Source organism: Carassius auratus, chromosome 11 (assembly GCF_003368295.1).
Source record: "Carassius auratus strain Wakin chromosome 11, ASM336829v1, whole genome shotgun sequence".
Lineage (NCBI taxonomy): Eukaryota > Metazoa > Chordata > Actinopteri > Cypriniformes > Cyprinidae > Carassius > Carassius auratus.
In genome coordinates this window covers 5582819-5593658 of record NC_039253.1, presented here as the reverse complement: position 1 = coordinate 5593658, position 10840 = coordinate 5582819, and the positions used below count along the sequence as shown (strand labels likewise).

Genomic DNA, 10840 nt, shown 5'->3' with positions numbered 1-10840 from the left:
ATGTTGTTAAGAGTTTCATCCGCACAACAGAATCTCATCTGTCATCTAACAGATGTTTGGGCTGGACCTTCACAACACTAAACAAAAAACAAGCTTTTTTCTAAGAACAGATTATTTCTATTACATAATGTGATCTATAAAGTAGGAAGAAGTCTCGTCTTCTAAAGCCTTTTGTGTTATAGTCAATGCATATATTTCCAGGGCCAATAAATAATGTAATAAAAAAAATCACCATATTTAAGCATATTTCATTTTTGCTATGAAAGCGTTAATGACTTTTAAAGTAAACTTAAGAAACTGTTACATTTTAGTAATATTTCAAGAAGAACTTCTTACTTTTTGCCGATATAAATATCAGCAACTGCACTAAATTGCATATTTTTGTTAAAAAATATATTTCTATTTTAAAGATAGAAAATAAATCATTAATAATTATAATTATTAAATATCAAATTAAGTATTATTGAGTTTGTTTTTATTTTCTAAGTAAAAAATCTTGAGTTAATGATCAGATGGCCCTGAACTCCTTTGTGAGGAGTCACATTGTCTCATCCTGTCCTCGTCTCAGTGAGCGACACACTGTAGCAGCACGGAATGGAAATGTGACACTGTGTCACATTGACTGACATCATAGACATAGATGATCTCATATGATACGGTATTCAGATTTCAGATATAAGTCACACATCCACCTCCACATGAACATGCACAAAAATAGAAATGCTTTCTTTAAAAAGTTTATTTTGTATCTTATAAAATATACAGATTTCATTTTATAGCACAATTGTAAATGATAAAAATCATTATGTAAGAGGGTCATATGAGAGAATAATGTTTCAGACTAAGTGCTTTGCAGGGAAAAGACTGAACTGTATATCCACACACTGAGACTGAACTCTAAAGTGTCTTATACTGTGCACTTATTCATGTCTTGCACATAACAAGTGGAAAGATTTCAGGAAACTAATATGTGATTGGACAAGTCAAAAATAGGATTCAGATATGAGAAAACAAGGCCTCATGTTCTATACAGAAGAACCGATTAAGACACTTTTCACAAATAGGGTACAACATAGGGCTTGACACTTTTAAATTCAGTTCTTTGTTTTTTAAAAGAAGGTGAGAAAGTGATGTTTATTCACTTGAAGAGGTAAACCTAATTATAGAATATGAACAGTTTCATTTTTAACATTTATTTTATATTAATTTTGACATTTCAACAACACTTGCCACCATTTTGGAACATGCGAATACCGTTTAAAGCAACTATAGCCTATGTATTTTTGGAACTTGAAGCCCCAACAGTTAGGTGAGAGGAATTGACTGTTGTGAAAACGCTGGACAGCTGTACCACGGTACTTTCAAGGAAAGTCATATACTATTATATTGTCAATTAATAGTATATTAAAAGTCTTCGGCTGTACATATGCATTTGTTGCTGCTGTAAAGCATTCCTCCCATTTCACAGAATTTAGTAGCCACTCACCAAAATTAGTTACTGTACTACATACTAACTTGTTGCGAAGGCAGAAACACAAAGCTTTAAATCAACTGAACTAATTGTTTTGCAAAACGATTCACTGTTTCGAAGCTTCTGAAATAACACACGCTGGTGACGCCTGCTGGTCAGAACGTGTAAATGCAACAAAACTCAAGCCAAACGCGTTTAAAAGCTTTCCAAAAAAATGTTTCATTGAAAGTATCATCTATTTATTGTAATTAACGAATAATTTAATACTATTAAAGGGATACTCCACCCCAAAATGATTTTTATGGGTTTGAAACGACATGGGGGTAAGTGATTAATGACAAAATGTTCATTTTGGGGTGGGGTAACCCTTTAAATATGAAGTTTGTGTACAATATGTGTTCTTTTATCAATTAAGGGCTTGTTTGGATTGTTTTATGTGTGCCAGTAAGAGACTGTTAACTACTGCTCATCCTTTTAATTACACAAAAGCCTGATTAAATATATCTACAAATTTGTAAAACTGATCCAAGATTAAGGTAAAAAACTTTAGATACTGGTTGATGGTTCGCTAGAGTTGAAAAAGCACCTGTAACTACCCAAAACCGATGTTTGGAAAGAAACAGAAGCAATTCTCCTTGTGTTAAGTCAGATAAGATAAAAGTAAATTTAAGCCCCCTGATTTGTGGTGTGTTTAATATTTTCTAGCAATAAATGTTAAATAAAGTTGCTTTTTTAAAGAAAAAAATAAGTAACTCACTATGGGTATTAGGGCAGCAGATTTATTTTACATTAAGAAGGAGCTGGTTATTTGTTCTATTGGTACTCATTTATTTCTTATAAATTAATGAAAAATATGTGTACAATAACTCTGGTAATAATTAATGTCTTAAAAAGTAGAAAATAACAGCACGCCAATCTGTACCCTCATGTAAAGTGTCTTAAGTGGGACATCTGTAAATCTCAGCAGGACATCAGAAGGGGGTTGGATGTGTTTCGGTGACCTGAGGTCCCAGAAGGTCGTGACCCAGTGCTGACCTCCTCTCCTCCATCCAGGAGGTCACTGGAGAGGAGCTGCCGGCACAGTGTGTCCACCACAAGAACCACTGGAGTGCATTCTGAAGGAAAACAGGGGTTTATCCAGGAGTTTTGCATGAAAGAAAACAATGTAAATGAAACCGAAAGGCAGAGCTTACCGTGGCTTTTTCTAGTACACAGATCTAGTGTGTTGATCAGTATTTTCCCCAAGATCCTGCGAGAGACTCTCTGTCAGGGGTCAGAACACAGGTTAGTTAGAGGTTTTCAGATTACAAAGTAGACAGGTGCGTTACAGAGCTGAATCACTAGGTGGCAGTGTGCACATGACTTGATCTCTCATTTCCAATGTGAGGAATTAACAGGAAGTCTTATTAACCAGGTAATTTTTAACTCTCTTTCTTTACTCATTATTTGATTTGACTGTGAAAAGTCAAGGCTTTTTAGATTAAAAGTGCAAATTAAACATAAAATGATCAGTGAACTTAGTGAGGGCATATGCTATTAGAATTGCACATACTACTGTTTGAAATGTTGCATATTGTTTCACATGTTTGTAAAAAAAAAATTGCAGGCAATATATATTGTATAGCATGCAAGATGTCAGTTTTTTGATAATTATGGGCAATTATTTGCAGCATAAACCATAAGATATGTCCACCCTGTCATGGACATATATTTATTTTTAATAAAGTTTTCATTGCAAAATTAAGATGCAAATTTCATTTTTTGAATGGTATGATGTCCTGGTCCTAAACAAGGTTATTAAAAAAAAAAAAAAAAAAAAAAATATATATATATATATATATATATAATAAATGTTATAATTACATCTTCAATCACACTGATATATCATTAAATTCTAAATATTTATGAATAAATATTATATATATATATATATATATATAAATATTATATATATATATATATATATATATATATATATATATATATATATATATATATATATATATATATATTTTATATATACATCATTCCATAAACCCGTGACTTCAGTAAGCAACTTAGAACACACTTCTTACTCAGAAATCTATTTCTGAAATCTAGTTCTCACTTTATGTGGTATCTGCAGCAGTAACGTAAGCGCATCAGTCAGTCTCTCATCCAACTGTGAATGATAAACCCTCAAACTCTCCATCTCTTTCTGCTTCATCTATGATGTGAAAGAGAAGGCAGACATGCATTAGAGATGATGTGCTGTATGATATTCCATAATAATAGATCATAGATTGTTCTTTAACTCTCACCTTTCCCTCTTGATTTCCCCTTTCATTCGATTGAGGAATCCAGATGTGTGCTTTAGTGTCTTTGCTGTGAGCCGAGCTCTGAGAGATAAGCCAGTTACAGTTAGCAGTTTTCTGACACCTGTGGAAGAATACAAGTGTGTGAACATGTCAAATTAATACATAGCCAAAATGCAGAATTTTTTATTATTTTTTTATTATTTTATTATTGAAGGTATGTTCACCCTTTGGCACAGCTGTGTAACCTGTTGATCAGACGTTTCACCTCCAGGTGGCAGCACTGTCCTTCATCTATGCTCCTCTCCTCCTCTTCCTCATCGGATGCTGCCCGACCCTCTACTGACCTCTGCAGGTCTTCCTCTGCACAGAGATGTCACATGACCACTACTGTCTTTAATTCCCTGCCGTGCATTCTATTTTGCAGTGCAAAATACTGTACTGTGCACATAAAAAAAAAAAAATAATAATCATAATTTTCAAACTGTGAAATATATAGCAATCATGTCATACTATGAAATGCACTCAAATTGATGCACTTGTATTGTGATGAATTAATTTAAAGTAATCTCTTTTTTGACTTACTATTTTACTAGGCTATAAAAAGAGACATTTTTTTATAATTGGAGATTGGAAATTGGAAAAATATAAAAGGAACATTTAGAGAGACCCTGTGTAAAAGGTGTAATTATTTATGTTTTTTTTTTTTATGATAGCACTATTGACACTAAAACTGAAATGTATTATTTAATATTATTTAGATTATAATACATTTATATTATGAAATAATATCTCATTTATACATTTCTAAAATAATTTTTAGAAATGAATACATTTACCTTTTTCGTTTTCAAATGTCAAAAAATAAATATACAATTTAGTAATATTGTTTGTTTCTGGAAATGTAAAATCATGTATATTCTTTGATTAGATTAAATTATTTATTGGTATTTTTGTTATTGTTTTAATTTACTATTTTTATTAATTAAAAAATGTTTGCATTTGTTTCTGAGGTAATGCTGCACAGAGGTCACATGAAAAAAGTGAATCTTACTACTGATTTATTTTTTATTTTTTGTATGATGCATTAAAAAAAAGTTGCTAGTGCATAGTATGCAGAATTCCATTAAGAACACATCCACAGCTATACTATCTGTGCAAGCAAAATGGAAAATGGAAATCCATCCAGCTTTACAAAAAAATTTGATTTCTTACATTCTGAATGCAAAATTGATTTGTTTATGATGGTTTTGTATCCTCTTACCTCTTCTAGCATCATCATGACTGATGGGGGAAGGATATCCAGACTCACATGGTTTAGAAAGTATTTCAGTTTTGTTCATATTCAGCTCAGGGCAGGTGCACTGGGTCCTAAGAATAAGTCATATAGCACAGTAAATATGATTAAATAAGGTTCAGTGCAGATGAATCAAGGTGTCTGGAATCAGAACAGTTAATATCACATAACTGATAGAGGATGTTCGGCACGCTGCGTTTATTGTGCTGCTGATGCGTGAACAGGTTTGATAATCCTCCCAGCAGAGGGTGTGGATTGTCTGAGTCAGGAACCTGGCAGGTTTCGACCTGCTTTTCCAGGTGAGGAATGAGCATTACATCACCACTCTGTGATGCATATAATGAAATATTAACACTGATATTAATCTGCTAAGCGTCAACTGAAAGCCAGCAATCTACTTGATTGATTGCAAAGTAAATGTGAGCTAAAGTTTTATATAGCACAGTTGGCCATCTTAATGCATGCTGGAAATGGTCCTAAGAAACTTATTGGTTCATTGTACTTAAAAATAACACTTTAGCTTGTGTAATCTCTAAAGCTCATTGCATTGCAGTAAGGGGAGCGTTACGGAAACCTGTGTAAAAACAGTCATTATTTTTGCAACTGTGGTTCTAAAATTACACATACCCTGTTTAAAGTTTATGCATTGTTAATTTAATATGATTTAAATAATTAACATTTTAGTTTGTAGAATTGCAGATACTAACAGATGTAAGGTATTTTGTGGGTTTAGTCCTCATTTAATTTCTCTCTCCTTTTCAGACATTTCTTAATTATTACGTTCTAATGAAATAGCACTGTAAAAATCACTGACCACAAATGTCTTTGATCTCTGACCGTCCAACATACAGTACCTGCTCAAACTTGTGTCTGGACCCTATATCCTTCCTCACAGGATATAATAAGACATCTAGAGTTAGATGTTGTAATAGATGATTTGCTGTAATACTCACACTTGAAAGCGAATGACTAATAACCCTTTGCAGGAAACTGTGCTGCCCTGTGTTATTAGCGCAGCTCATTAACATCTGTCAAGAGAAAATCAGTCATGCTTGCGACAAGTCCTGCAATGCTGCTCCTGTCCAGCCTGTTTCATAGCCAAGCACTGCTTCTTGACTCATCAACACTAAAGCATCAAGATTTTCTCTTGATTATGGCTTCTCGTCTTGGAAGGCCCTTGTGGTCTGCTCTGAGTCTAAGTCCTGTAGGGCTGGCCTGTCCTATAGGCTGTCTACATTAGCCGTGTTTCCGCTGTCACGCTTAAACCGGGCGTGCTAGTGCGTGCCAGGGCCAGTCGCGTTTCCACTGTCACTTCCGGGGCTTGATCGTGCCTCGTCGGGGCTTCCTCTGGGCCAACGGCCAGGGTTTTTTGGCCCAACGAAAACCTTGGGGCAAAGTGGGCCAGCTGGGACTAGAGGAGTGGTTCTGAACAAAGTCGGAATTTTTTTTTCTGCGTCTGGAGAGCGTCAGCACCGCGGATCATTTCAGAAAGATAACAGCTTTAACACCAGTATTAAAGTCTTAAAAAAAAATAAGTTGATATCAAAACTCACTCTTAGTCAGCAGCGAGTGTTTGAAATATCTTGATCCGATGTGGATCACCATACAAGACAGAAATATTTAAAAGCGATGTAAAAGACTATGCATGATAAACTTTAACATTACCATAGTAAACATGGTAAATGCAACCACTTGGAGAAATCAGACTTCAGCTTCTTATTCTCTATCACAATTGTGTTTTTATTTAGTAACATATTTTATCTGTCATAAGTCTCTCGTCTCGAGAGTTTAGCTCCATATAGAATATGTCATCAAAATGATTTTTGTTCGGGTGCTTTTATAAAAATAGAGAGTCAGCGCTGCGGATCATAACAAAAAGGAGCTTTAACACCAGCATTAAAAACTTTTTTTAATAAATTGAGCTCAAAACTCACTTTCAGTCAGCAGTGTGTGTTTGAAATAATTTGATCCGATGTGGATTATAATCATACAAGGCAGAAATATTTCTAACATTACCACAGTAAACATAGTAAATATGACCGCTTGAAGAAATCAGATGTCAGATGTTTTTCTCTATCACAATTGTGTATTCATTTAGTAACTTATATTATCTGTCATAAGTCTCGTTTCGAGAGTTTAGCTCCACGTTGCCTATCATAAAAATATAATAATGTTGATTTTGTTTGTTTTGTTTGGGTGCTTTTATAAAAATAGGGAGATTATCATTAATTCAGATGAAACACACTCGACTGAATAAGCAAGCTATTTTTTATAAGCATTTGAAATAAATAAATAAAATACAAATACTTATTTTTGTGTGATTTAATTTTGAGTCCTGATAAATTAATTAATTATGATCAATGTATCACTTATTCTATAGTTAAAACATAGATCCTTTTGAATTTGAATATTTAACAAAGCATACAAACAAACGGCCGCTTTTATCATGTTCCTGTGTGATCGCGTTAGTTGCAGTGACTTATTTCTTAGTTTTCTGATAACTTCTCTTTGTTGGTGAAATGATGAGGTTGCATGATGTTGTTATGAGAGGCGTGTAAAGGGCGTGTTTTAGTGACGTGCAGCGGAGCTTCAGGACCGACAGTGGAAACCCTGCGCTATTCTGGCCTCGGTGCTACTGGCCCGAGGCTATGAGCCCTGCCCGGCCCGCTTTAAGCCCTTGCTCGCACTGGCCCGACAGTGGAAATGCGGCTAGGGCCTGAAGGGAATTGGCTCTTTGTATATTTTGATCAATTCTAATTATTCTACTTTGTTTGAAATTCGAGTTTGAAAAGGGGACAACGAATAATAAATTATATATATATATATATATATATATATATATATATATATATATATATATATATATATATATATATATATATATATATATATATTATTTTCAATGTTGAAAACAGTTGTGCTGCTGTATAGTTTCATGGAAACTGTGATACATTTGTTATTAGTATTCTGTTTTGAATGTAAAGCCCTTCATTATTTCAAAATCTTTTTTATAAATCTTTACTGATCAATTTAATGCATCCTTGATGAATACAATTATTATTATTATTTTTTTAAACCCTACTGATCCCAAATTTCTTTACCTGTGGTGTAGTTATGCGTGTGTGTGACTGAAATGATAGCATGAGATAAATGAAGGATCTACCTGAAGCTCTCCAGCTGGCTCTCCAGACTCTGGACTTGTTTTCGGAGCAGGTCAGCTTGTCGAGCCTGGTCTTGTAAGGCCCTCACACCCTGCAGCCCCGCGGCCAGCGACTGTCTCACCTCTTCTGTCCTCTTCTTAATCTGTGTGTTCTCAGTCCGGACGCTCTCCAGCCTCTCCTGCATCCTGCTAATCTCTCCATAAGCCGCCATCAGCTCTTCCTCTAACCTCTGGTTAAACCTCATGGCTTCCTCCAGCTGTCCATCACGAGAAGCACGGATCAGTTCCAGCTCTCGCAGGAGGTCTTTAGTGCTTCTTCTGGAGTCCCATTCCATGGGTTTGGATTGTTGTGTTTTTGTTTTGCCGTCCTGTTTTTCAGGGGTTCCTCCAGCAGTATGTTGGGACGGCACGTCTTTTCGGCGTAAGGCCACCTCCAGTGCCAAACACCGCGCGTCGCTGCTCTGGAGGGCTGAACGTAAGTCCTCCACCAGCTCCCTCAGACTGGCATTCTCCAGCTCCAGCTGGTCCTGACATCTCCTCTGAGGGTTAACATCCACTGCAATACAGTAAAAATAGGGTCTTCTTCAGTAATGACTAAACACAACAAAAAACACAGCTTTTTGCTTTCAAAATGACTCCAAAATGTTACCAGTAATTTATTGATCAACTATTAATAGAAATCAAGACATATTATATAAATGATTATAATATCATTATTTATAAATAAATAATTTTATATTAGAATAATAAATAAGTATTTGTAAAAAAAATTATTATAATGTAATACAAAATAATTTAATTATGTTCCTAAATTTGTAAAGTCATATTATAATTAAATGACTTTTTTATATGAAGATGATGATAAGATTTTTTAGGGCTACAGTGATAGTCAACACTGCAATGCTAGAAAACTTCAAATTGATTCAAAGATATTAGAAATCTACTAACTGGTTATTTTAAACATTAATTGTGTAAATATAACGTATTGCTTAAATTATAAATGTAATATATATGGCTTATGAGTATATTCCTATAAATTCATTTTGTACTTGTTTTTAACATTTTTTTAACTTGTATGAAATATGATCAGTAAATAAATAAGTGAATTTTATTATTATTATTATTATTATTTAGAAGTTTTGTATGCAATATGCATTTGTTTTATGACACAGACACTCATAAATCTCTCTAAAATAAATCTTCATTATTCATTCATTAAAGGCTAAAAACGTCCCCTAAGGCTTGAGTTTTTGGATGGAAAAATACAGCTGTTAAATTAGTCCACCTGTCCTGACAGCTCAGGTGTGTGTGTGTGTGTGTGTGTGTGTGTGTGTGTGTGTGTGTGTAGCTCCTACCTGCGCTTCTCTTGGGGTCCGTAGCAGAGCTCTGCAGATGATGCGAATTCTGGGAGGGTCCGGTTCTCCTCACTGACCTCCTCCGGTTCTGTTGGTCTGCAGACAGATCAAAGCTGACGCACTTTCTCCTCCGGACGCGGGGACACCGGAGTCTGATCTCGCGCTCGATGTGCTCGGTCTCCTCGCTGACCGGAAGTCGAACTCCCATCTGTCCTTCCTGTGCTTTTAGCGAAAAAAACCCACAAAGCCGTTCGTGGAAATCTTTAAAGTTCAGCACAAGAGGAAGTCCATCGCAAATATCCTGGTGCTCTGATGTGCCGGTGCTCTCTGCGCTCGCGGGGATCCCCAAAATCAAACACAGACTCTTAAAGTCCTCATCCGAGACGAGATCATCACCCTGGTGTAAGGCGAGGTGATGAAACACCTCCTGGAGATACTGGTCCACACCGGTGGCCAAAACCACGATCTCGTTTTCCACGCATGGATCTGGGCTGAAGTGGTGCGTTAGCGCGCATTTGAGCCACTCACTTTTACGCGCCGCGCGGATCCGCGAAACCTGCATGACTGCGGAGACACCCACAACACACCCGGGTTTCTACATGCCCACCTCCTTAACACAACTAACACCATCGTTTATTCACAACATGTGCTACAAATGATTGTTAACTTACCAGATAGGAGTATGAGAAGTAACACTTTACATTAAAGCGCCAATTTTCTATAGCCTATAATATTTAGCCTAATAATTAACTTGATACAAAATGCATTGACTTTAAATCCTTTCCTCAACCTCTTCCTTCAGGGATTGTGGTTGTGTGGTTTTCAAAAGACCCACTCCACCCTTTGACAGAGGAGGTGTGTGTGTGTGTGTGTGTGTGTGTGTGTGTGTGTGTGTGTGGTGTTTTCCATGGGCACGTGAAAGCTTTCAGATCTGTCCAATCACTGCTCACTTCAGGCTGAGGATTTCTGGACCTCGACCAAAGAGAGTGTTCTTCTCTGGAGCTTGAAGACACTTAATACAGGTAGTGTGGACTCCTGTAAATGGCAGCTTTTATCTAAGTTTACAGATCACTTTGAGGAGTTTTCAAGCGTGACTCACTGACTTACAAGAGACTAAAATGAAGCAGGTAACACCCATGCAGATAGCCTATAAGTTACGTTTAAGCCTTAAAAACATACAAATATATATCCATAGATGACATGAAATGTTGACTTTTATTTACTTCAAATGAGTAAAAAGAAAAAAAGTGTTATACACATCAA

The 10840-nt window shown here is 35.7% G+C and overlaps 1 protein-coding gene across 2 annotated transcripts; it reads right to left on the bottom strand.

Annotated features, from left to right (window-relative positions):
- Positions 1–472: 472 nt before the first annotated feature.
- LOC113110845 (EF-hand and coiled-coil domain-containing protein 1) lies at positions 473–10453 on the bottom strand. Of its 2 annotated transcripts, XM_026275073.1 has the most exons (9): positions 10249–10453; positions 9578–10141; positions 8226–8778; positions 5030–5136; positions 3993–4128; positions 3772–3889; positions 3579–3677; positions 2665–2734; positions 473–2586 (listed from the first exon to the last, which is right to left on the bottom strand). In XM_026275073.1, the coding sequence occupies exons 2-9, from the start codon at positions 10137–10139 to the stop codon at positions 2432–2434; spliced, it is 1800 nt and encodes a 599-aa protein (XP_026130858.1). In that variant the 5' UTR covers positions 10140–10141; positions 10249–10453; the 3' UTR covers positions 473–2431. The 2 variants fall into 2 exon arrangements, with proteins under 2 accessions (XP_026130858.1, XP_026130857.1); XM_026275072.1 differs by having other exon boundaries at positions 9578–10453.
- Positions 10454–10840: the final 387 nt, after the last annotated feature.

Excerpts from the sequence above, each read along its gene's own strand:
- LOC113110845 (XM_026275072.1), bottom strand. The coding sequence starts at position 10,139 with ATGCAGGTTTCGCGGATCCGCGCGGCGCGTAAAAGTGAGTGGCTCAAA. Across the intron at positions 8,779-9,577 it reads GGACCCCAAGAGAAGCGCAG|TGGATGTTAACCCTCAGAGG; the intron begins GTAGGAGCTACA and ends ACTGTATTGCAG. Across the intron at positions 4,129-5,029 it reads TCATGATGATGCTAGAAGAG|AGGAAGACCTGCAGAGGTCA; the intron begins GTAAGAGGATAC and ends ATCTCTGTGCAG.